Source organism: Aulonocara sp. 'chitande type north' Nkhata Bay, linkage group LG17 (assembly GCF_057382095.1).
Source record: "Aulonocara sp. 'chitande type north' Nkhata Bay isolate Kocher_YH1m ecotype deep benthic linkage group LG17, A_spYH_male_GT1.1, whole genome shotgun sequence".
In the NCBI taxonomy this organism is placed as follows: Eukaryota; Metazoa; Chordata; class Actinopteri; order Cichliformes; family Cichlidae; genus Aulonocara; species Aulonocara sp. 'chitande type north' Nkhata Bay.
The window spans coordinates 9,746,066-9,773,284 of NC_141360.1; the positions used below are offsets into that span (position 1 = coordinate 9,746,066).

The window sequence follows — 27,219 nt, forward strand, 5'->3', positions numbered from 1 at the left end:
CACACTGTCGCGCTGAGCTAAAGGATCCTGTCTGTCCCGCAATATACGCTGAATTCTGAGGACTCTCCTTATCAATCTTGCACCTTCCGCAATGGGTTGCTCGCGTAAACGGACAGGATATGACTGCGACAGACTTCCCAAATCCACCTTCGCTTTTATAGCCGTGGTCTCTCATCTTGATTACACGAAGTAATTTACAATTACTACTCTGAAATATGAATTACATCTGTAATAATCACATACATGTAATAGAATGTTAATAGTACATTTCCCTTTTTTAGGGAATGACCTGTATGTATCTGTGTGAAATCAATAAAAGGATCAAGTGCTGCATTATCTTTAGTTACATTGATGTTATTTATTTATGGTGAAACAGTGGTGGAATATCGCTGTTGCTTTCGTATGAATGACGCGGACATACCTGCGTGGCCGCGATCTAATCCTGTTTACATAAAGTAAACCTGCTCCCCAGCAGGTTTATGCTTACGGCTCTGTTGCTATGACAGCAAGTCCCGGATGGGCTTCGGGGAACCGAACGATCCAGGATCACGCGAAATCGTCAACAATCTCATCCAGCTAACTCACTTAGCGCGGTACGAAGAACAGGGCCCTGTTTCAGGAAGCCGGTTTGGAAAACTCAGAGTGAAAAACGACACTCACGGTTGAGTAACCCCGAACTGTCCAACTCGGAATATTCCGTTTCAGAAAGGCTGATAACAATTAGTTCAGTCAACGCGGAGTTGCTTTAACCCCAAGTGAAGCGCGCGGACGAGGATACATAAAGCCCTGATAAGCGGAGCACAGATTAAGCGAGTCACCATGGAGACGGAGGGAAAGAAGGCGCGGTCAATGTATTTCACAGCGCTTGAGGCCGAAATTCTGATGGCAGCATATGCCGATAACATGCAAATTCCGCGGAAAAAAGTAACACAGCCACAGCTGCAAAAGCATGCATGGCAAAACATAGCCGACAGAGTCAATGCGTGAGTGTTAATTTAAACATTGATCGAGGGATTTCCACCCATTTAACACGTTATTTTATCATATGTTATTTTATTTGTTATTTTATACATTTTATTTTGTGATGTGATGTGAGCGCAGGTGCAACCCAACAGGCCCCAAACGTGCCTGGCAGCAAGTAAAAATGAAATATAAAAATATAGTCCAAACAGGTAAGGTGTAATTGTATTATGAGCCATAGTGCTTGGTCTGTTTGTCCGATGTAAATCAATTGCAGTTAGAGGCTACATTAATTTTCTTTCTGTAAGCACTTATTGAAATTATCTGAGCACATTACAAGTACATATTTGCTTACTCTGTATGCTCAAATGTGGCCCGTTATAGCCAACAGAAAAAAAGCGGAGGCCCGAAAAACAGGTGGGGGTCCTCCACCACCACCACTCACAGAGGCTGAGCAGTTGGCCCTCAGCCAAAACAGTGGGCGCCCTGTGGCCGAAGGCATCTCTGCGGGGACATCCTCTGAGGCAATAACCCCGCAAGACACAAGTGCCTACATAGGGGGTAAATTCAAAATAATACATGATGTGCATACATCCTTTCTTCACAGTCACCTTTGCAGTGCGACACATTCATTTGATAAACTCTTTACCATAATGAATTATTTTGTAGTGAAGTTATTTTCCGACTGATTTTGCCTTCCCTCAGTCTTGGTTGTCTTTGAGAGCATAATGACAATGAAGTGTAAGGTGCTTGGTATGTTTGTTAATTGCCATTTGGTCCCTTGTAAGTTATAAGTGACCTGTATAAACCTCATATTCTATCAGTTGATGGTGGTGGTGTACTGCATCTGGTGCAGCCTCCTGTTGAGCCAGACCAACATGCAGTTGTGAGTAATACTCCACAGATTATATGAGTTTACAGTAGAACAGCAATGTTGTCTATTTCTTTACTACAGGAAAATAATGAAGAAACATTGACAGCTGTTACAGAGGAGGAAGCAACAGAGACACTTTATGAGGTTTACATCTTTTAATACTTTGTGTACAGGAAATACAGGCGACCAATAAAGCCAGTTGAACAAAAAATCTGTTTATTCTTCTTTCAACATGTTGAGGTGATGGGTCAAAAGAAATGATTGTGACATATGGTGTCTCTGACTGCTCTTCCATCTTGTATGTCCGTGGGAGGGTCAGGATGTTCATGGTTTGGATCACTGCTGATGTTTGGTTCAGAAGGACAGTGTTCTCCTCTAATTGTGGCAATGTTGTGAAGAATCACACATGCCACAATAATGTCACATGCCCTTTCTGGGGTGACCCTGAGTCTTTGCAGGCACTGTAACCGGGCCTTAAGCATTCCGATAGTCATTTCAACTCTGGCTCTTGTCCTGCAATTAGCCAGATTATATCGCTGCTGTGGGCCCGGTTCAGGGTCAGGGTAAGGGGTAAGCAAATAGGGTAAACATGGATACCCCCTATCACCAAGCAAGTAGCCAGTGAACTCTCCTAAGACAGAAGGGTACACTTCAGTTCAAATGTCCCTGAAGCAATTGGTCTTTATATATTTTAAAGTATTCTCAACTCACCATGTCCAAATTTTGTGCTCAGTGTACATTCACGGAATATTTGTGAGTCATGGACAGAGCCTGGCCACTTGGCTTCCACATTTGTGATAATGTTGGCAGCATCACATATGATCTTCACAGTGCAGAGAACACAAATTAGCATCCATTACTATAATGAAATAATTTGTTAGTTTGACATGCTACAGGGAACTATGTACCTGTACATTAATGCTGTGGAAAGACTTCCTGTTCACATAGTCTCCTTCATTTACTGAAGGAGCAATGATTGGAATGTGAGTGCCATCTGTACAGCCAATCACGCCTGGGAACCCTGAAAATAAATGTGCAATTTAAGTAGTAGTCCAAGTATCACCACATCATACATTAAGTTTTGGTCATCCTGATACCTGCAATTTTGTGGCATCCCTCTTTGATAAATCTTGTGGGTCTGTGACCGGGGAACACCACAGACGAGTACAGGAGACGTTTCAGTGCAACTGTAACATTCCTGACTGCCCGACAGACGGTAGCCTTGGAAACGTGCTCAGCGTCACCAATATTATACAGAAAGCTCCCGTTTGCAAGAAACCGAAGTGCGATACAAATAATATGCAATGAACTGAGAGCATGTCCGCGATGTGTCACATGCGTAATATATGGCCTGAGGATGTTATCCAAATAAATTATAGATTGTGCTGAGAAACGGTAACGTTCGCACAGAAAATCATCAGGAAATGATAAAATGTCCAAACGCGCTCTGATCACTCTCTCCCGGCGGAGAGCTCTGCGGAGAATTTGGGCTTCACGATCTACTGGCTCTTCAAGGAAGTGGCACGCCATGTCCGACACTTCCTACTGTCAGGTTTCCGACAAAGGGGCGGAGACAGTCAGGGTTAGTTGTAGTAAACCTGCTAGGGGGCAGGTTAGCTTCACGGAGTGTGTCGTCATAGTGACTCACTCAGGCTGCAGCTGAACTCGCTTTGTGAAACCGAAAACCCAGAATTTTCGTTAACTCAGGGTATACTTACTCAGTTTTTCCACTAAACCGGCTTCCTGAAACAGGGCCCAGGCCCCAGAACAGAGTTTGAATGAAAACAATGGAATTTGAATGAAAACAACAGAAGTGGAATGTACAGAATAGAGTTTGAATGAAAAAAACGGAATTAGAATGTACAGAACAGAGTTTGAATGAAAACAACGGAATTTGAATGAACAGAACAGAATTTGAATCAAAACAATGGAATTTGAATGAAAACAACAGAATTTGAATGAAAACAATGGAAGTTTAAAACAAGAAACAGAATCAGAAAGAAAAAAAACAGAATTTGAATGAAAACAAAGGAATTAGAATTTACAGAACACAGTTTGAAAAAAAAACAACTGAAGCAGAATGTACAGAACAGAATTTGAATCAAAACAGTGGAATTTTAATGAAAACAACGGAATTAGAATGAAAAAAAACGGAATTAGAATGTACAGAACAGAGTTTGAATGAAAACAACAATTAGAATGTACAGAACAGAGTTTGAATGAAAACAACGGAATTAGAATGAACAGAACAGAGTTTGAATGAAAACAACGGAATTAGAATGTACAGAACAGAGTTTGAATGAAAACAACGGAATTAGAATGTAGACAACAGAATTTGAATCAAAACAATGGAATTTGAATGAAAACAACAGAATTTGAATGAAAACAATGGAAGTTTAAGACAAAAAACAGAAGTAGAAAGAAAACAACGGAATTTGAATCAAAACAACGGAATTAGAATGTACAGAACAGAGTTTGAATGAAAACAACAGAATTAGAATGTGCAGAACAGAGTTTGAATAAAAACAACTGAAGTAGAATGTACAGAACAGAATTTGAATGAAAACAACGGAATTTGAATGAAAACAACGGAATTTGAATGAAAACAACAGAATTAGAATGTACAGAACAGAGTTTGAATGAAAACAACGGAATTAGAATGTAGAGAACAGAATTTGAATCAAAACAATGGAATTTGAATGAAAAACACAGAATTGGAATGTACAGAATAGAGTTTGAATGAAAACAACGGAATTAGAATGTACAGACAACACGTTCTTACTCCCAAAGCGTAACATTTTACGCTAGGTGACAAATCGTCAACATATTACGTTTTCGGCTACCCAGCACGTTCCTAAATGATGACCTCGTAAAAAAGAGGAAATACGAGAACCGCCTGGACTCCATCTATACATGTTCGCTCTTTTTCTTCAAATCACTTAGAAACACGCTATTTAACATCATTATAGTCCTGGTTAAGATCAGGAATAAGGTTATGGTTAGGGCTGGGAATAAGGTTAGGTTTAGGGCTGGAATACAGGGCTGGAACGTCTATTACCGCGGGAGCGTCATTGCACTGGATTCCAGCCATAACCCGCTGCGTACCATAAGAACGCCAAAGGTCTCCTTTCGCGTTCCTCAGGAATGCCGCGGGACGTGACAAAACGTCGACATGTTACGCCTCGGGAGTGAGAACGGGCTGTAGATGTTGTCCAACAGGGTGAGAGAGGGAAGCTCAGGTCCAAGAGAAAGCTCAGAGGGGACAGGGCCTTCTCTATTGCTGCTCTAAATCTCTGGAACAATCTGCCCCAGCACATTAGAGAGGCCCCTTTCACTGTCAACTTTTAAAACATGTCTTAAAACCTATTTTTACTCCTTGGCATATGACCCTGATTTTATTGTTTTAATCTAATGTGCTGATTTTATTTATTTTAAATGTTATTCTAATTACCATTTTATACTATTTTATTTATTTATTTGCTATTTGTGGTTGAATTTTATTATTTTAAATGTCATTTTAATTATCATCTTTTTAAATTTTTTTTATCTTATCTTTTATTTTTTAACTTATTCAATGTATCATTTCTGGCATGTCAAGTGTACAGCACTTTGTGTTCAGGTGGGATTTGTTTTGAAAGTGCTATAAAAAATAAATTGCTTGCTTGGTGTTCAGATTTAAGACATGAAATTTGAAGTGTGGGCTGCAGGAGGTTTCATTCCTGTAAATAAAGGCAAGCAAAGTCTGCACCTCTTAAGGAAACCTGCTTGGCATTTAACATGCCTTGTTTGCGACAGCTTTCACAGGACCTTAGAAGCATTACTGTGATGAAAAGAAGTGGGAAAGGCGAGAAAAACTACAGTGACATGAATGTTCATCAGTCTACAATGAGCCAAATTGTCTGTAAATTAGGTGTAATTTAGGGCTGCTGCTCCTCTGCATTTGAGACATACTGCAGAGATCATCCCAAGGCTTCAATCCCAAAAGAGGTAGCAGCAAAACACCTGCAGACATCTGCACAAATAGGATGAAAACAGTAAGGAAACCACTGCACTCCAAGAAAACCTGCTCCTAAGTATTAAGCATGGAGGTGGTAGTCTCATGTTTTGCCACTGCGTTCTCGAGCCCATGACACCTTGCGACAATTGAAGAAATAATGAAGTTAAATTGCATGAAGACATTTTGTCAGGACAGCAGTCCATAACCTGGAGCTTGCAAAGCAATAAGAATACCAATCAAAGCTTTATTTGTCACATGCAGGTTGCCCTGCAGTGAAATGGGACCCCCCCCCCCCCCCCCCCCGACCTTACACATATAGCACAAACATTACATGGGGATACAGGTCGGAGATTGGTAGAATCAGAGAAAAAAACATTGAAATGTACACCACAGTGGGGAAAGTACAAGAGGAAAAAAAGAGACCCCTACTCATGCTGTGCTTCCATGGTAGGACAGCATGAGAACAGGAAACAAAAAAACTCCTCTGCAGAAAAAAAGCACATAAATGTCCACAGCACAACATTGTGAAGACATGACAAGCCACAGGGGTGGGTGGGGGGTGAGGAGTAATCCGAAGCGAACACAGCAGCCGCCCTGCACAGCGCTACCATTCCAGCGCGGCACACAGACCCGCCGTGTTCCCTCGCAGGAAACAAGCATCGAAGGCGTTGGAAAGGGAGGGGGGATGAGTGAGTGCCTATCAGTGTAAGTGTATGTGTGTGCGTGTCCATAGTTCAGCTGAGACCGTGTCCTTCGGCCTATCAGGCTAAGTAAACAGTCCTCCAGCCAATCCAGGTGTCCTTGCATGGGATGGGAAGAATAGCCGTAACACAGTCGTTATCAGGGAGTGATTGTTCGGCTCCAGCCTTGGGCCTGCAGCTGGCGCCGTGATGGGGATCCGCAATGTTCATGTTGATTTTGTTAATTTCCATGCGAGCAGCCCAGGAGAATTTTCAGGCTGCTCTTTAACACTCCGACGCTGGTCTCTCAATCCCGTTGGAGAGTCGCGAGCCTCCCCATGATGGTATCAAACTTCTGTTCCATGGTGTTATCATTCTTTTGATTCTGAGACCTCACAACTGCAGTGATCCGTTCCGCGATGTCTTCCAACTGTCGCTCAAGGGTCTCATTTTGAGCAGGCCTCTCTCTGATGTTTCCCCCCATACGCTCAATGGTGTTGTTTTGAGCCTTCACAGCAGCTGCAAGCGTCTCCAAGGTGTTGACCATATTACGTTCATTGTGAGAGGTTGCGCCTCGTTCCATTTCGATTCCAGTGGGCAGCCTTGGGGGGGTTTGAACAGCCGCTTCCGCTCTCTTATTTCTCCGATAAACCAGGGCTAAGCCAACTCCGATCAGCATGAACCCTGTTATCACGGTTCCGAATAGATAGATATCTTCAGCGTCCTCGATCGACAGTCCCGCCAGGCACATGATCCTCCAGTTCTGCCACCCGTCCATCGTGTATCCGGCAGGGAAAGTCCCTCCAGGGCACTCAGGCTCTCCCGAGCCCAGATTTCTCGTTGAGAAAAGGGTGTCAATAGCATTCAGAGACCAGTTGATCAAATCCATAATTCTCTTTTAGGTTTTAGAGAACGACAGTGGGAGGCTATTCCAGGGAAAGTAATGCACACAAGACAAGACAAGGACATAGAGGCTAAGCAGGGAAGATAAGGGTGAGGAGGAGAGGAGAAAAGTGCGACCACCTTCGCTGAGAGCTGAAGAAGAAATTACGAGTTAATTAGCACCAGAATAACTGGAAGACAGTGAAACAACATTAAGGTTTTGATTAGGTTTGACACTAATCCAGCTAAGATCCTGGGGTAGGACCTTCAAAGGGATTTTTTGATCTTCACATCCTGGGAGTTTTGTAGGAAGGAAGGCTCCACTGTTTCTCCTCAGCATTCTGCGTGTTGCATAAGCACTTATTGGCCATATCTGATTGTTAACTTGTTTCACAAGTTATTGAATTCAAGAGTTAATTTTTAACTCTTTCCAGTCTTTGCCATAATTTCTTAATGTGTTCAATTAAGCAATGAAAAGCACAACTATGTGTGTTAATTAGCTTATTCAGGTTCTATTCAAGTTGAGTGAAATCATCTTAATTCCAAATGATTCACAAACTCCCTTTTTGAAGCTGTGCATAGATTTTAGAAGATCGGCTTGTCCTTCTTCCTGACACAGAAGTAAGAATGTCTCTCACTTTTGCATTGTTTGCATGTCTTTTGAGCTTGGGTAGATTAGGTTAGCAGGTGTGTTAAGAGCAGGGATATTTACATTATGACTAAATCTCTGCCAGACCCAGCAGATCTGTCAGAATGGTCTGCATCACGCATTACTCACTTTCTCTCTCTTTGAGGATTGTTCGATCATTGAAAGGCCAATTGCTCCAGCAACAAAGCTGAAACCCAGACTAAACTATCTACACAGATAATAATGCTTTGTTCTTTGGAGAACTCAAAATGTAACTACTGCATATGAAAAACCTTCAGGATCTGTTAAGGGGATGATGTCCTTGGACATACTGATTTGATTGACACACACTGGTTTTTTTGTTGTTTTTCTACTTTGACTATAACAATATGCGCTTTGACTTTATTTTTCCAGGTTCCAGGAGGTGCTGCTGAGTGGAGACCATGTGACCTCTGATGAAGATTAAAAGGCAAATGTGAGAGAAGAGTCAGCAAAGCTCCTGTTTTCCTTCTACCAGCTTTGCTTTTATGCTCTGAGTCATTGAATTGAAGTTGAGAAGATACAAGAACTGGCTGTTTGTACCAGCTAAGCTCTAGAGTGAGAGTTGACAGCAGCACCTATGCCCTGTATTTTACTGTGGGCTCAATACGCTGTACCGTCTCTTCATCTCATTTCTTAATTTCTTTAATTTTATAAAGCGGGTTTATTCACATCTGCACACTGTTTTTGTTATTTAGGGGGGTTTTTTGTTCAGGAAATAATTTAGTGTGACGTGGGAGTCGTGTCAGACTAGGATACGTTTTTTGGGGGGGGGTTTAACAGTAAGAATTTGAATTATGTAATAAAATGTTTGTTAGTACTTTTGTTGTTTTGATTTGTTTTTTTTACTACTTGAAAACTAATTTAGCTAACCCCTAGTTATTTCTATTTTAATTTCAAGCAGGCTTGCAATTGTTTTTATGGTCTTCAGCAGTAGTTCTGCAGGCTTTCTGAAAGTCTTACTAGCATCCTGTTGCAAAAATGCAAATTTTGTTTTCACTCTTCTAATTGAAACTAGAAAGACCCAAAATGGAAGACTGTCTGTCATGTATTTACCTCATCAGAGCCCAGGCCTCAACATTACTGAAGTGGTGTTGAATCATCTTCACAGACAAGTAAAAGGCAGCCAACATCCAAAAAAGAGCTCTAAATGTCTGTTACGGAGCCTGGAGACTAGTTTGCCTAAGAGAGCTCAGCTTCATTAATTAATAATAACTTTTTGTTAAGCATAAGATTAAAGTAAATTAATCCCCCCCACACACAGACACATTTTCTCAACATATATAACATATATAAAACAGTAAAATATTAACAAAATAAACTATTTAAAAAATAGCAGAAGAAGAACGAAGGAAAAGAGGGGCACTGATCCTTTAGTAGCCAATAATAATAAAAGTGCAGTAGCCATCAGCGTGGCACCACATCTCACACAGCTCCAGCAGTCATGTGACTACGACTCAGTTTAACAGTAGCAAGCTTTCAGTCTTTTTGTGTCCAGTTTGGATACAAGAAACAAAACGAACGACAAACTTTTAAAACTGTAATATTAATGAATAAAAAAATCTGTATTTTGGGAATAAAAGCCAAGTTTGTTGTTTTATTTTTATTTATTTATTTTTGTTGACTTTGAGGTACTGTGACCTTTCGTTAAAAAACATATTTTTAGTATTATTTAAAAAAAATAGTTGAAGCTCATGCGTGATTATGCCCTTGCACTTGTGTAATAGAAACAGGATTCAAAATAGTATTTTGATGCGTAATTAACATTTTTTAACATCTGTTTTTAAGGTTTTGGGGTTTTATGATTTATGCAAATAGGTCTTTAAACTGTCACAGACAGTCTGCCTGCTGGTAACAGTGACTGTATTTTGCCAATGATTGAATATCAACCGATGACTGTACAAATCACTGTTATGTGTTTTCTACAGTCAGTGATACCAACAGGCGGCGCCATTAACCTGATATAGAAGTTGCTGTACCCGGACTTATTCAAAGGACGGACACATGAAACGGAAGCAACATCATCGCTTTTCCGGCATGCGCCTATTTGAAGAGCAGCAAAGCGCCTCACTGCGATTTTTTCCACGATGTCTGTTAAACTAAATGCGCTAAACAGTGATTCTTACATTGACATTAGCCAATACAGAGACCAACACTTTAAGGTAAATGAGGAAGTGGTCTTTAGGAAGGCGGTGACTTATCGTAATTTACGGGAATGTAAATGTAATGTGTCTTTTAGCTAACTGTTAGCAAACAACAAAGGCGAGCGGTGCTGTGTAGTGGAGGTGGAGGTGACTCGGGAACAAACAGAACAGCAAAACACATCTCTGTATTTTAACCTGGCCTTAAAAACTCCTGATGTTGTTTTATGATGCTTCGTTGGGACTAAAGCGTGGCTAACTTATAACTTAACTCCTTGCTTCAACACAGGTCGTTTGAACGCTATAATGTCAACTTATTGAGAGCAATTTTTTTTAAACATTTGTAACGTTGCTTGTGCTTTTAGGGTAATCGCTATGATCAGGAGAAGCTTCTGAAGCAGAGCAACACTTTGTATGTGGGCAACCTCTCCTTCTACACCACCGAGGAGCAGGTAAGACACAAAACCTTCACCAGTTAAAGTAATAACTCGGCTTTATTGGAAAGTTGCTGAATTTCTTCTTCAAAGAGACCAATATGATGGGGAAAATTGCTGACTGAGCTATTAATACATTAGGAGACTCATTTATAAAACAGTGCATGTGATCTGTCTTCAAAACAAATATAGTTAGTCAAATATTGTCCTATAGTTATGCCAGCAAAACACCACTGGCATTACACATAAGCTTCAAGTGTTTATATGGAGCAGGTTATCTACTAATTGGAAGATTGTTGGTTTTCCTAAGTATCCTTGGGCAAGATGTGTCACACATAAAATATATGTCAAAAAACACATAATAGACATATTTTCAGTGTTGATTTTTCTGATAGTTTATCATAAGAGAAGTCCCAGAGTTGGAAAATTCACAGAAGATATTTTGTTAAATTTTCTCAAGTTTTCTAACTTTTTTTGCCACTGTGAACAGGTACATGAGCTGTTTTCTAAAAGTGGAGATGTCAAGCGTATCATCATTGGCCTGGACAAAATCAAGAAGACTGCTTGTGGGTTCTGCTTTGTCGAGTATCCTTCAAAAATATTTAATTCATGCTAAATGAAACTGTCAGTAATTTGACTGCCTTCAGAATAGGGCTGGGCGATATGGCCTAAAATCCATATCACGGTATAATTTTAGCACGTGTGGTAACGATATATATCGCGATATATTATTTTCTTCTGTATAACGTATTTTCCACACTATAAGGCACACGTAAAATCCTTTAATTTTCTCAAAAATCGAGAGTGTGCCTTATGTATGACCTACTGACCTCGAACTGATTTTGGCGTGCAGAAATCTGTTAAAAAATGTTTTAGTGCAACTTTGGTAAGCTACACTGCTTGATGGATTGTCAGAGCATTACGGCTGCCATAGTGAGGAGCTTCGCAGAGTAATCTGGGTCCAAAACTCCGTCCTCTTCAGCTCCCAAAGTCAAATGAACACAGAGTTAAAAACGATCTAAATTCTTTCATCTTTAATAAAATCATCAGCGTTGCTGCTTTACCAGGTGTAACAATTAAGTTTAACATCCAGGCATCCATGAAAACAGAATTTATTACATTTAACGGAGTTACAAGTTAACAGGAAGTTAGCTCGCTAGTTTACACCTAAACATTTCATACCATGTTCTGACTGAGAGATTTTTGAAGCTAATTAAAACGTACAGCTCTGCTACCACTTCCAACATAAATGAAGACAGAAAACTAAACAGCAGTGGCGTTTACAGGGTTACTGAAGTTGGACTACCTGGTATATAATGTTGTGCTACGTGATTGCTAGCGACACAGCTATGTTAGCATAACATTAGCACAGTGAAGCTGGAGGATGAACGCCAACTTTTTTCCACTCGATAAAAGTTAACGTGAGGGATTCTGGTGGTCAGGGACAAATGCAATCGCATAGCAGGATGCTATACATGGGCCAAACTTCAGTCAGGAGAACAACTGAGATTATTCATCCACAATACGAGGTTAGTTATCAATATACTGCAACAACATGGGAATAGAACAGCTGCGAGAGAATTCAACATTAATGAATCAATGGTACGGAAGTGGAGGAAGGGCAGTTTTTGGCTTTCCTCATATTCTAAAAGTGCTTCATCTCTTTGCTATGACTGTCGCCCGGCATAATTTGCAGATGATTATGGTTGAAGCCGCTGCGATGCTTTCAACCAAAACAGGCACAGCTTGATGACATCATCAACATGCGGTAGAGCGGTATAGTCAAAATCTCTATCGTTGGCCATATTTATATCGTTTCTATCGTATATCGTTTCTATCGCCCACCCCTACTCCAGAATCCCCTTCAGAAGTTACCAGAACATCATGAATTGCACGTGTTGTGCCTTAACGCTGTCCCAGATACTACACCCGTGGAGATGCAGAGCATGCCATGCGCTTCATTAATGGCACACGGCTGGATGACCGCATCATCAGGACAGACTGGGATGCCGGCTTCAAGGAAGGAAGACAGTTTGGTCGTGGCAAATCAGGAGGACAGGTGAGGGTTAGGATATGAGTACTTTAATAAATGGAAGCAACCTGCTGTGGATGCCGACTGCTGGTTTATTTATTTATTTTTATTGGAGCAAACTACAAAGCTTAAAGTTAGTTCTGTGAGTAACTGCACTCGTATTTGAATTAATCCAAAAAGATATTAACCCACGACTAAAGTAATGTTAAAGAACATTGTCGACGTCTCTGATCTGGGCTTTAGAGCTCAGCTCACTGGTATAATTTAAACACTTAGTTGTTCATCTTGTTTATTTGAACGAAATCAGCCTCCAATAGATCATGCTGTTGTGATTCGAACCCTGCATAACCTGCAGTTTTATCACTTTGATAAAAATATTGTTTCAGTTTAGTTTTTAATGTTATGTTTTGTTTTGTTTTGTTTTTTTACTGATTGTGAGATAAGAGTTTTTAAACCTCTTGACTGGGGTGCACTTTGTTACTAAACATTCAGATCAGCAACTTTCAATTCAATTTTATTTATATAGCCCGAAAAACAACAGCCGCCTCAAGCCGCTTGTCCAGACTTCAGTCCAGAAATGCTTGCGTCTGCTTTTCAGATCCATATCATATCAGATTTGTTTCGTTTAATGCGCCTTATCATCCGGTGTGCCTTATAGTCCGGAAAATACGGTATTTTACTCATACAATTCATAAATGAACTCACCAAAGTAGGGACACTTAATTGGTGATTGTAGTAGTTTCCATTATGTTGAGAGCTCAGGTTTGGCTGATGCTTTTTGCCTGATTGTCATCATCATGACGATCATTGTCTATCATTGAACACTTCAGCAATCTCTGCACTGCAGATATTTTGGACAACAACATAAAATGCAGCATACTATGACATTTGAAAAATGACACATACTGAAATGGCATTCAAAAAATCAATACACTTTATCATGGCATTTTAATACACCAGTATGATATTTAGAACTTAGAAAATAAATTATGCATGAATACCCATGGCCTTTAAATAGATGGCATTACCGTAGTAATGCATTAGCAAAATGAGCTGGTATATTATGCTGTTAACAAACATAACATAATCATGTTTTATTTTGTCGAGCTTTCTGGGAGCGTAAACATGGCAGCAAATATTGGGCAAAGGACCTGATTATTGTTTAGATTTTCCTTTCCTACAAACACCCAGCAGTATGACTCCTGAAAATGTTTGTGTTGGAGCGTAAAAGTTTAGTCTTGGTCATTGAGAACAGCTCATTAACCCTTTACAGCCGATCGGAGCGGACACGCTCTGTTTTGCGTAACTATTTTTAAATCCCAGTAGCACTGCAACCACGTAAGCTAGCGCAAAAATTTTTTTTGCATATGAAACCGGAGTTGTAGTACTCACATCTTATGCCATCAGCTTGTCCTAGGTCACAGTTTCCTTCCACATAAAGCTTTGCAAAAACTGCATAAAAAGCGCTTGCAGGAACAAAAACATAATATTCCAGAAACACGCTGTGCCGGTCCGATCAGCTGTTCATAACACTTCCTACGTTGGAATAGACGTCAGCGCGAACTTTTGCATTTCCGCCATTACCTGCCCGAAACCGGAAGTGACGTCATTTTCGCGGAAATGTAGTCTTTTTTACTATCAGGCCCTCAGAGCCTATACTGGTCTTTTTAAAAGTTATCTTTGACTTTATGACTTTCTGTGTCGTTTCTGGGATGCTTAGGACTCATATTGCACTGCTGGAAATAGTTTATTTTGATGCATATGCTGCTTTTTTGCAAATTTGCAGTATAATATTTATTTTCGTTTTTCCTGCAGTGTATAAAAATTGGTGTATTTCAAAAATAAAACTATGAAGACACTCAAAATAAATTTCCTGTGGTGGGAAACTATTTTGTGCAACTTTTTTGTATTTACAGTTTTGAGGGATAAGCCTCTTAAATTTCTCTAACTAGAAATATATGTTAAAAAACAAAAACGATTTTCAATTTTTTTTTGTAGTTTATTGCACTTTTTTGCAATTTATGTAATTACTATGCACTTAATGAATACATATTATTAAAATCTGGGCTATAATGGTTGTATTGATGTATAGCAACTTGAAATGCTCCCAAAAATGGCTCCACAGCAGGTAAAAATATAATATAAGCTCTGGCGGACTTGGTTCTATGGTAGGTCTTAAAGGGTTAAACAAATGTCACGTTAAAGGTTGGAGTGATGAGAAGTGCTTCTCAAATGGTTGGATGCTGATTTTACAGGGTTGGGTAGAGTGTGTTAGTCTCAGTTGAACAAGTGATTGATTTATACTCTCTTCCTTTCCCCCTCCTCTCTGTGTGTTTCTGTGTGTAACTGTGTAGGTGAGAGATGAGTACAGGCAGGATTATGATCCAGCGAGAGGCGGTTATGGTAAGCTGGCTCAGCAGCATCGACCCACAGAGGTGCGCAATAGTTTTTAGAATAAAGTCCACAGCAGTCTGCCTGGACTACAGAGTCCCAGCTGTCAGTCCTGCTCCGGATTAACTCTCCCACAAGGTCACAGCAAGCTACCACAGATCATCTGAATTTTGTCATGAAAGCCCTGTGCAGCAGTCCTGCTCGGACCACTGGATCCAGGTGTGAGCAGATGTTATTTATTTGTTTTGGAGGCTTGGTTTTTGCTCTGCCCACCTCTGCGACTAATATACCTGCCATCTGTCTACATGGTTGACATGTGATATTTGGTGATGTTTATTATCCTGTGTAAAGAAATGCCATTGATTTTCCTGCAGGCTGGAAACCCTCTGATAAAGTTGTCGTCTTGATTTTCTGTGTCATGTTCAAATAACAACCTGAATTTTTGAAGATGTAGTCTGCTGTTCCATGTTTGAAACCATGTCCAAAACTGCATACTTTTTAAAATAAAGTCTTGTTTTTTTGAAAGTTCATGTCATTTTGTGGAGTCTGTTTGATTAAACAGGTCTTTGCTTAAATCTTCGATCTCTCTCAAATACGGCTAAAGAACAAAATGTAGCAATGTTTGATTCCTTTTCCTCTTTGTATTTTGGCTGTTTGAATAACAATGTTAGTGAAAAGGGCCAAATTGTGACGGCTAGCTTAGTCTCCAAAAGTGCCATCGCTTGTGGGGTGTTCCCGGTCTGAAACGGTCAGTATCTACCAAAAGTGGTTTATGGAAGGAACCATGGCGAAGCAGCAACAGGGTCATGGGTGGCAAAGACACATTGATGCATGTGGGGAGTGAAGCAAGGCTGTACGCAGTGTGTAGCATTGGACAATGTTCTGCTGGGAAACCTTGGTTCATGCCATCCATGTGGATATTACTTTCATCAGGGCAGCATAAGGGGGACCAACGCAATGTTAGGCTGGTGGTCATAATATGAGCGTAATAAAATAAAGGAAATCCAGCAATAAAAGGAGAAGAAATAGTACATTTTGGATATACACTTTAAACCCATCACCTCCCTACACTTTTATACAAACTAAATATGGAATAAACACAAACAGTTTGAAAAGCTCAGGATTGTACAGTCCTCACTCTGCCTGTGATTTTAATATTGCAAGTTTTAATAGGTAGTCAGCTGCTCTCTTATCTCAACGTGAGATGTGGAGATGAAGCAATTAGCAAAGCAGAATACTAGAAATTAGCTTTCTCATTTTGCCCTCACCACCAGTTCCTACATCACATCCTTTCAAGCAGGTTTTGAAAATGAACACAAGATGGCAGAAGAGGAGGGTGGAGTTCCTTGAAATAATGAAGGGCAGAGAGACTGAAAAGAATACAATTTCCATGTGAGCTTAGGTTGTTCAGAGTGACGAGAGCGTAGAGTTAACAGTTTAAACACGTACTTGCACTTTCCCCCCCTTTTCTTTCACTTTCATAGCCTCTTCCTGGGGACTCCCCGGGAAAAAAAATCCCAAACAAACAAAAACTGTGATTCCCAATAGGAGGAAGTATTTGTGGAGTTGTCAGAGTACTTAGGAAGACTGTAGAGTACTGAGTAGAGTATCTAAAAATAGACAAAAGCAGTTAATGGCTCAGCAAAGGTCAGTATCAGACAGAATTATAAACTCATTATGCTCCATTTCCATCTTTGGTCTGACACTGCGTCTGCTATCAGTAGTAGAGGTAGAGTAGAGGTAAGTGAAAAGTATTCAGCAAGTTGCTCAGATTGTTTTTGGCAGATGTGCCTCACACTCCGGCAGTGATTAGTTAACCCACTATGGACAGGTCTATTGCAGTTTAGAATCACCAGTTAACCTGACCAAGACCTTCTTGCTGTGAGACAGTAGTGCTAGCTACCCTGCTGCTCAAGGAACCAGTTGTCTTATAACCCATTTGGACCCAGGCATAGATAAGCAGCAACTGTGCCAGGAGGTCCAAGAGTATAATGGCCCCCAAACTGCATACCCATGCCCCACATACTTTATAAGTTGTAGGTGTCTCTGTTTCAATAATATCCCCACACTAAGATGCAAATATAAAAAAAGCTAAAAAATAAAGCAAATATTAAACCAGATGTAAAACGTGAAACTAGCCATCCCACACATGATTGAATACTGTAAACAAAAAACAAACAAACAACAACAACAACCTAAAACTATAGGCTATGTAATACTACTGAACAAACTTTTTTGAAATGATGAAATCTGATGCATGAAGAGACAATTTGATAGAAAAGACTCTTCGTGTGGCAGCGTAAATGTAAAAGTAGAATCAGACTGAATTATAGGCGCCTGTTTGTCTCTGTTGCACACCTTTAACCTGTATCTTCAGGCCCTTTTGTTACGCTGCAGGTGGAGTTTGAAGTTGAAGGAGATCTGGCCTTGACTAATGGATTGTAAAAGGTTTTCACTCTGTCCTCAGTACCACAGAGAACCTGTTCTTATGTGGATTTTCATGCTTTCCATGAAAACTACCTTTGTTATAATTTGGGCATCATATATCACATTTTTTGCACGCTCGATGAAAGGTGTTAAAGTATTTTATTTTGAAAGTTCCATCTGCACTAACCATTTCGATCTAGATTGTGGTTCAGTGTTGTGTTTAGGTACCTGGAGACTGGCTAAGTCACTGTTTCATTTAGTGAATGTCTTGTCACACAGATGGATTCAACTCCAGTGTCTTTGAATGTGGCCGGCATCAGTGGTGCTTGTTCTGCTCTGAAGCCACAGTGTGTTCAGTGTAGCAGCACATGAACCAATTCTCCACCTACTCCTGATTCTGGTTGAAGTGGACCTCCATCTCTCAGCAGCTTCCAAGCCTGCAGGCAGGAAAACACAGCACATGATGGCCTGGTGGTTATCAGTAACCACACTTTTAAAAAACGCTTCATTCAGGCTCAACATGTAATTTTTAATGGGGTCAGATTATAGTCAGAATTAGCTAAACATCGTGTTATTGAGAGGACTGAAATGCATCACAGTCGCCTGCTTTTTTCTCATTAAGAAGAACATTCCTAAGACAACCTGTCGTTGGCAGGTTGGAGTTAAAGTCAGATAATGTTTCACCATCACAATTAAGAGCAACAGCTCTCAACACCAGCCTTTGGAGTGGGAGACAGCGTGGTTATTAATTCATGATGAGAGTGGTTCATGGATAAGCAGTCAAACAAACCAGCATAAACTCACTCATCTTTAAGCCTTTCTAAGCACTAAGTGTTTCCAAACCCCTGTCCACATACTTTCACATATGTCTTCTGTATGTCTGTTTTTAATTGAAGTTAGTTTAACCTCACGGAAACCTCAGTGTGAAGCTCTCGGTAACATTTGAGAAAATAGTATGCATTCAGAGTTCACGAAACATCTTTTAGATGAGTCATTTTTAAATGTTCAGCAATATACCTCCCAGCAGAGATTATGACTGGGAATAGCAGGAGGAGGTTAAGTGAAACCGATCCTGGTAGACTATTTAGGCCAGAAATACTGGGCCTACTAGACATTAAACCTGCACGAACTGCTCAGTCATGGAAACCCCTGCTATGAAGCCGTGCATATTTTTTGTGCTGATGCCAAAGGAGGCGACAACAGAGGCGACTTTTACACACTTACACGCCTCAGTGACCTGCCCGCTCTGTAGCATTACATCTTCTGGCACTATTTGCTGAGTCTCTGTGGTTCCTAAACGCATCCACATATTTTTCAGTTATGGCAAATGTACTGGTTCTTAGAAAACATCATTCACATAAGCATTTTTTTCTATGTCTAAGTGCTTTTTATCTAACATTCACTTCCCAGTGAAAGTATTAAGAGCTACTCTGGGTTCACTATCTTCCACAAGGATACTTTGGCATGCAGACTGGAGAAGCCAGGGATCGAACCACCAACCTTTCTACCTTGCACCACAGCCACAGTTCAACCCAAGTTAATCATGGAATATCTAGAAGGGAAGAAATTTCACATATTGTTAAGATAACACACTTGAATTCAGTGAGCACTTGAGAGCAACACATGTTTGTAAAGACAGGCTGCATGGCTAGTTGCTTGATCTTATACACTTGGGGCATTGGGATTGAAGATACTATGTGACCAATTTTTGTTCTGTGCATTGTAAGTTATGAGAGTTAGTATGCATAATAGCATCAAGAGGCTCAAAAAATGCCTTTTACACAACATTAAGATCTGGTGAGTGGAACATCCACCTACACTTCATCATTTCTCAGGTGATCTTAACTCATTTACTCACAAGTGAACTTTGGATAAAACAGCTTTTCCTTTTCTGTTTCCACATACAGAAAATTAGAGATGATGTTTTGATTTAAATATACCATCTTCCAAGAAAGAAGACAAAGCAGCCTTCACGTGAGATGCTTTCTGACCGAGTCAGCTAATAAATTAATTTCACAGTTAGAATACAATTTGGAGTTCATAATTAGTCTTCGAGGGAATATAAATTAGCAGGGAATATACAGCAGGTGAGAAGCACTGCAGAGAAACATGGACTGATTCAGTCTGTAACTGTTGGAGCCTATTTCTACGACGAATTTCATCACAACTTTGGAAATAAGGACTTGGTTAAATTATCATGTTTTTAGAAAGTCAATGCCATTTTGACCTAAAAACACTGAAAGTAAAATTGACACGATTAAAGATTAAACACCATCTCATTACTTTTCACCCAGCAGCCCAACATTTCACATATTAGCACTCTTTAGCACAATATAGACATGTTGTCCTGGGCTCACTGATGGACAAATGCGTCACCTTTCTACTGAGTCAGAAGAAACAGTCATTTTATCCCATTTCTTTCTTTTTCTTTCTATTTTTTTGCCTGAAAATATCAGCTACAGGCACTTCAAACAGTTCAGTGGCTAAACATGCAGATTTCCTGTTATTGAGGGGGGATCTCATTACAGCAAAGTAATTCACTCCTCAGTGGCTGCTTTGGAAATGCATCTACACCCGAGAGCTCCAGCGTGCCCATAAAAGAGCTAAATTAGCACATGGTAGTTTGACATTTTGTGGCCATAGGGGAAGTGTTTGCGGGAAATGAGGTGCTTTATCTGGCCGCCTGCTTTACATTCAGCGTAAATGTGAGCTCTTGATTCAGCACTGCGCTGAGGAAGAATCACTGTAACAGATATGACAGGTAGGTGCTCTGTGTCGAGCCCTAAAAAGCCCTCTGTCCTTCCTCACACATGCTGTTGGATAGTGTTTCATCATCTGCGGTTCCATTAAATTTGTTTCATCTGTCATCCGATACACCATAAAGGCATGACGCTGGGGACATAAAAACACGGCAGGAGTTAGAGCTGACACTGTAAAATCAACACAGAGGAAAGAGGAAAAAACCTAATATGATCTATGAAAGATCTTCCTTGCTTCAGATGGGAGAGTAGCTTCAATGTGATGTTCAAGGAAATCTGAAACATTTGACCCACGAATGGTCAAGTGCAGATCTACTTCAGGTATATTTATACTCCTTCACTCAGTAGGTCTGTTTGGTAGATCAGCCTTTCATCTGTCAGCGTGGCAATCGACTAAGATGAGAGACACGTGCTGGGTGGAGGAAATAGCTCAGATGGAAGAGTGAGAAAAGACAGGAGGGAAGGCGAGTGAATCAAATTTCTGAGGAGGAAACCTTGTTTTAGGGAAATGTAGCCCGGGGCTATGTTTAATACATTAAAAGCAACCAGTAATGTTATCACCCAGAGTTACAGGGAAATAAATAACATTAGATGCGACTAACATCCAGTAGCGGTCCAGTCAGAGGCTCTATTACCAACCACGAAATCATATTCTTGCTATGAGAAAAGTATGTGTTTTTAAATACAACAGTTTTTAGTCAGTGACTCATTTGTTGTGACACTCAAAGCATCAGAAGGTGATTTTTAAATATTAAAACATGATTTTCTTTATTACCATTCATGTATATCTGCACTGTCTGTTGTTGACTGTCTGTTGCTGAGCGTATTTGTACTGGCCTTTGGTGTCAGGTATGAGCCACATGGGTCATACTGTTATTCTTTGTGTGTTTGTTTTTGGGTACTGACAAAAAGGAAAAAGTCCAGGGAAGACATCACAGCGACACTAATACGGACATCCGGCAGACATGATGCCACATCCCAGATGCTAATACAACTTTCATTTTTTTAACAGCCTTAAATGTTCTTAAATGGATGTTCATAGATCTGTGATCCATTTCCAGGAAATATTTGCCACTGAGGTTAAAGCTAACAGATGCATATCATTTGATGATCAATGACAGCTGTGTTCCTGTTATACAGTCTATAGTTAGTGAATATTTAATAAAAACATGGCTCCTGGCTTACACACTGGCAAGACTTATCTTGGATGAGAGACTAACCATGGTATTAGATAACAAATGGGTTTGGAGAATACAGTCATGGCCAAAAATGTTTCGCAAAGGCTTAAAATGTGTTTTTTATGTACTTCATGCAGTTTTTATTTGTACAAGGACCAACTGCTCACCTACTGACACTGATGTGCACCATTGATCTGAGATATTCAGTTGTAGGGAAATTGAACTCAAATGTACACATGTCAAATCATATTCATCATGTTTATCATATTCAAAGAAACCCGCTCAAGTTTAAACCGAGGATCAAAATGAGGAAAGAACGACTTAAGTGACTTTGAATGTGGCATGGTTGTTGGTGGCAGGTAGGCTGGTCCGAGTATTTCAGGCACTGCTCATCGACTGGGATTTTTCCAGTGTACTAAATCTTTGAGAAATCTTTTCAGCACTAGTTCTTAAGCTAAAAAAGGGTCCAACCAAAGTTTACCTACCAAATTTCACTATCACCTGTGACAAAACAGATTTATTACACATACACTGATCGGGCATAACATTATGACCACTAACAGATGATGAAGGATAAAGCATTGAGTTAGAGGGTGAGCATGTTCTGTCGGTTGCAGGTGGACCCAAATGCAGAACACCAGACAGACAGAAATAATAGTAAATAAACCCTTTATTAGGAAAACAGCAAACTCTAATAACAAAGTCAAATAAAGGAGCAAACCACAGTCTAAAATAATCACAGGGAGCGAGGATAAACAGAGAGCACATCAGGACAATGTATCAGGGGAGACACGCAGACACTATGACAAAGATTAAAGGAAGATAGGACTATATATAAACTCAATGAGGAGTAACTGGGATACAGGGCACAGGTCAGAGCAGAGCACAGGAGGAAAGGATTCACATCAGGAGGTTAAAATAGAATGAGACACCTCCAGTAAAACAAGAAATGTCCAAAGAAAACTAACAATAAGACATGAAGCCGAACATTAAACACACAAACAGAGACGTGGATAAAGGCAAGGCAGGAGCGTGTAAACAAAACTTGGGAGACTGGAATAATAATAACATGAGAACAAGGACAGAAATACAACAATATCACTGTGAATAATATTCTATTAATAGGATAAAATATTTACCTTTAGGTTTATTGAATGCATTTTACTCTTTGGAGATTTTCCTTTCACGTGTCTGTGTGGGAGAAAAGGGAGACGCCACATTGAGTTTGTGTAGCATTTGTGTGTGCGATCAATGGAAAGATAAATTCTGCCCATGTTAAATATTTAAATATGACTTCTGTTAAGATATAATAATAATAATAATAATAATCATAATAATAATAATAATATGGATTCTTTTTCCCGCCATCTCTGATGATATATGGTTTCTAGTCCCTCCGGAGTTCTGTAGTACTGATAGAGACTAGGAGTGTAGGCTCATCTTGACTGTCTTAATACACATCCTGTTGTTGAGCTCGCAGGTATGAGTTGTTATGTAGTTTGAACAATTCCCATTCCCCCCTCCAATATCCCACACCTCACCATTTTGACACGTAGCCTGTGGTTTCATTTCCAGATGATATTCAGCTCACATCTGACGTCTTATTTTGATTTTTTTTTAAAAAGGGGATGAAGGTGTGAAGTGTCAGGCCCGGAGTGACAGCCTTTTGATCAAAGCTTGAGCCAGCTGTCCTCTCTGTGGTTGTTAGGAGCATTTTCAGTGTTGCTGATTGGATCCTATTACTATATTATTATTATTATTGTCATTCAGTTGTGTGAGCTATATTAATATTTTTGGCTCATTGCTGCTCTCAGCTTTAAGTGCTGGTTACAGTATGGTGTCCAGTGTAAAAAAACATGGACCTGCAGGGTGATTTTGTCAACTTTTTGAATTCTTAAATTGCATGTTTTTGAAGCTTTGCCCACACAGGGCTGATGGGGCTGACAAAGCACTGCTAAATGTGTCTACATTCATTTTGGATAACTCCTTTAATAGTGAGTTTATTAAAGGATAGGTGAGGAGAAGTAAGGATTCTGCATACTGCTTTATGTCCAAAAAGAGAAAGAAGAAACTTGATTTGAGGCGTTCATTCAACTGGTACTCTAATCTCCAGAGTGTGTTACCAGTGACAATGAGTCCTGATTAGAACAAACACTCGTGGTGATAATGGAGGACTGACAATAGGTGCATTAGTTGCATAATGGCAAGTATGATCTCCTTCAATTTGGAATAACAATGTTGATGCAGTTTGCTTTCAGGTAGTTTCATTTGAGCATAACTCATAATAATGATCATAAAAAGGTGTCTGTTTGGACAGCAACTCTAAGTCTTTGCTATTCTTTTCTATGTCTTGTTCCAGCTGAGAGATCCTGTCTGTCATAACTGCTGGACTGGTGATGCTTGCAAACAGTTACGGCGTCGGTCTCTCGATGGTAAACGTCGGCCCTAATATCACACTCCACAACACTCTCAATACCCTACAGCTTTCTCCAGAGCTTTACCTCATCTTCTGTGCTCCCAAAGTGCCGCAGTACATGTGTTACTCGTGCTCACTCACTAAAGATCAATGTCAGCTGAGTGAAACACTTAGGGGAGTTTAATTTGAACGCACTCATACCTGTGCAGCCTGTGACTTCCGTAGCTACAGGTCAAGTGTTTTTTAAGTGACAAACTTGCTGTCAGGATTTTCACACCAGTATCATTCCTGTGATACCAGTGACGCTTTCCACAAGTGTAACAAATGTCAAAAGCTGTCATGCAAGATCTTCTTTTGCTCCAATTGCAGAGCACCTAGTCCCTTTGGTAATCATGTTAAGGCTAATTGAACACAATTATAATTACAGGAGATTTTCCTCAGTCACTTTCAGTTGTGCACAGTCCATTTCCTAACTCTGATCGATCAGCTCATTTACAAGCTGGTTTACAGTACAGAAACTTCCCACTAGTTTGCATGTGTATATACACTATATGGCCAAAATTCGCCTAGTGAAAATCGCATAGAGAGCTTCATGTAATGCGTTTTCGTGGCTGAGCAGCTACATCCAAGCCTTACATCACCAAGCACAGTGCAAACTGCCGGATGCAGTGGTGTAAAACATGTCACCACTGGACTCTAAGGCAGTGGAGATCTCTAGAGTGAAGAATCAGGTTCTCCGTCTGACAATCTGATGAACGAGTCTGGGTTTGGCAGTTGCCAGTTAGTCTGACTGCAGGGTGCCCAATGTAAAGTTTGGTGGAAGAGAGATTATGGTGTGGTTTTTTTTTCAGGAGGTTCCAGTCAAAGGAAATCTTAATGGCTCAGTTTACCAAGACATTTTGGACAATTTCATACTCCAATGAAATTGTTGGGATGTTCAGTTCCTGTTGCAGCATGATTTGGTGTGGAGGAGGTTTACTGGCCTTCGCTGACCTCAAACTGATAGAACACCTTTGGGATGAATTAGAGCAAAGACTTGTGAGCCAGGCCTTCTCATCCAACATCAGTATCTGACCTCACAAATGAGCTTCTGCAAAGAATGGTCAAAAATTCCCCTCAAACACTTTCCTAAACCTTGTGAAAAGCATGTCCAGAATCTTGGTGAGCAGGGTTTTTTGCTTTGTTGTTTTCGATTTAGTAGGTTATGGTATTAAATGTAACCTTTGTGCTTTTAAAAATTTAAATAAAGGTTGCTCTTCAGATTACATTTTATTGAAGTCTGGCACAACTTACAACGATATGGTACAAATACTGGTCAAAGGAGCTTGTAAAGAAAAGCGTCTGGACTTCTTTAAGTTTCTTGAAGACGTTTCACCTCTCATCCGAGAAGCTTCTTCAGTTCTAAGGTCAAATGGTGGAGAGTCCCAGATTTAAACCTAGTGGGAGTATCCCCCCAAAGAGGGGCAAAAGGACCTCCTGATGATCCTCTAATCGCCTGAGCCAAGGTGGGAAAATGGGTGTGGGTCCCAATCAGCCAGGGTTTCGGGTGAGCTCATTGTGAAACCTGGCATTAGAACTGAAGAAGCTTCTCGGTGAAATGTCTTCAAGCAACTTAAAGAAGTCCAGACGCTTTTCTTTACAAGCTCCTTTGACTACGATGACCTGGATGACTGAGAACCTTCACAGACATACAAATACTGGTAATTATATAGCACCTTTCCACTCAATTTGTGCACTCAAACCACTTTCTGCTAAAAGTCTCATTCACACAATAACACACTCAAACTCCAGTAGGTGCATTAGGTGTATTTCAGGGTTCAGCATCTTGCCCAAGGTTACTCCAACATGCAGAGGGATTGATCCACCAATCTCCCTGTTGGTGGATGACCTGTTCCACTACCTGAGTCACATGATATGTCAGTTCATAGGAGGCATTGTAGAACCACTCAGAAGGGGGCTGAATGCTTTTAAAGGCACTTGAATGAGTACTTTCATTATCCTAAAGCCTTTTTGTAAATTTATCTCAAGTATTTTGAATTTCAAGTAATCTTTCAAGCCAGAACCAAACAGTGCCAAATGAAGGTTTTTTCATCATTTCCATCTTGAAACTCCTTATTTGTCCTAAAATCTTTTCCTCATCCATAGAGAACATGATATAATACTGCATACAGTACTGTATATTTATATAATTCTGTTGGTGGGATGCTGCCTCTCAGCAGGCTGGGGTCCTCCTTATCATCTTCACATTTTAGCTGTTGATGTTTAGGCCAAGCTGCAGCTGTCAAATGAAAAGCATCCCGTGGAGCCAGTGTCTACAGGTTCACATCAAACCCTGGCAGACTCCATCTGCTCAGAAGGCAAGACCTATATTTATCCTACCTTGAAATGCCTGACTGTAATTGCATCAGCTAGTGTAGCTATCAAACTGAATCATACACTCCTTTTTTCTTCCTTACTAAAATAATTTGCACTTTAGGTTCCTCAGTACCTACATTACCTTCTTCCTGTGAGTATTAACAGCAAAAAGTTTAAACTGTGACTTTAATGTCGATAGATACACCAGATATAACGCTGCAACCAAGGGATTAGCTAAGTTTCATTTATCAACCTGACTGAGCATGTGGAGGGAAAAAAGCTACAAAGGGCTAAACAAAAGACACATTAAAAAAAAGAAATGTAGAATAATTCCTTGGTGAAGCAACACTGAGTGGCTGCTAAAGCTAAGAGACAACTACAGTTAGGTGTTGTCATGGTCCTGAGTCTGATGACTCAGTGTTTTGTGTTTCTTTATATTACTCTGTGTTCTTGTTTATTCTGTTATGTCTTTGGGTTTGGTTTGCCATTCGTTAGGGTTTTATTTTGTGCTGCCTGCTCCCACTGCTCTGTGTTCCCTCTGTCTGTCCATGGTGTCACTGTGTCTGCTTGTGAGTCTGTCTGTTTAGTTCAGTGTCTTGTCTGGTTCTCTGTGTCTGTTAGTTTCCTGTTTTATTCTGAAGGTCCTTGGCTCAGGTTACGTTTCTCCTGCCTCGTCAGTTGTGATTTCTCCCACGTGTGTTTCCCTCCTGTCTCCCATCCCCTGATTACTGCTGTGTGTATTTAAGCCCTGTGTGTTCTCCTGCTTGTTGCTGGTTTGTATGCGTTATTTGGTGTTTTCTGGTCTGCTGTGCTCCCGTCGTCATCCTGTGAATTCTCCCTGCAAGTTACCCTCACTCGTGTTCAGGTTTTGTTTAAGTTTTCCCAGTTTAGGTTTTACTCAGTTCTGTTTTTCGCCACCCTCGCCTTTGTTGTTTGAGCACGTTCCATAGATAAAGCTTCCTCACCTCAGTTGTGCCGCATCTTAGGTCCGTTAATAATTCCGAACCGTGATAGCTGTGCTGGAAC

General features: G+C 40.3%; 1 protein-coding gene and 1 long non-coding RNA gene across 2 annotated transcripts; one reads left to right on the forward strand and one right to left on the reverse strand.

The window, feature by feature from the left end:
• Nucleotides 1-2,029: 2,029 nt before the first annotated feature.
• On the reverse strand, nt 2,030-3,447 carry LOC147309633 (uncharacterized). The gene is made up of 2 exons (XR_015125669.1): nt 2,743-3,447; nt 2,030-2,657 (listed from the first exon to the last, which is right to left on the reverse strand). It is a non-coding gene; the product is annotated as an uncharacterized LOC147309633 (long non-coding RNA).
• A 6,617-nt stretch (nt 3,448-10,064) lies between these two features.
• On the forward strand, nt 10,065-15,588 carry ncbp2 (nuclear cap binding protein subunit 2). The gene is made up of 5 exons (XM_086269736.1): nt 10,065-10,222; nt 10,567-10,653; nt 11,126-11,220; nt 12,556-12,694; nt 15,022-15,588. Exons 1-5 carry the CDS (start codon nt 10,148-10,150, stop codon nt 15,118-15,120), a joined length of 495 nt encoding a protein of 164 aa, XP_086125862.1. The 5' UTR covers nt 10,065-10,147; the 3' UTR covers nt 15,121-15,588.
• Nucleotides 15,589-27,219: the final 11,631 nt, after the last annotated feature.

Excerpts from the sequence above, each read along its gene's own strand:
- ncbp2 (XM_086269736.1), top strand. The coding sequence starts at position 10,148 with ATGTCTGTTAAACTAAATGCGCTAAACAGTGATTCTTACATTGACATT. Across the intron at positions 11,221-12,555 it reads TGTGGGTTCTGCTTTGTCGA|ATACTACACCCGTGGAGATG; the intron begins GTATCCTTCAAA and ends ACGCTGTCCCAG. Across the intron at positions 12,695-15,021 it reads GTGGCAAATCAGGAGGACAG|GTGAGAGATGAGTACAGGCA; the intron begins GTGAGGGTTAGG and ends GTAACTGTGTAG.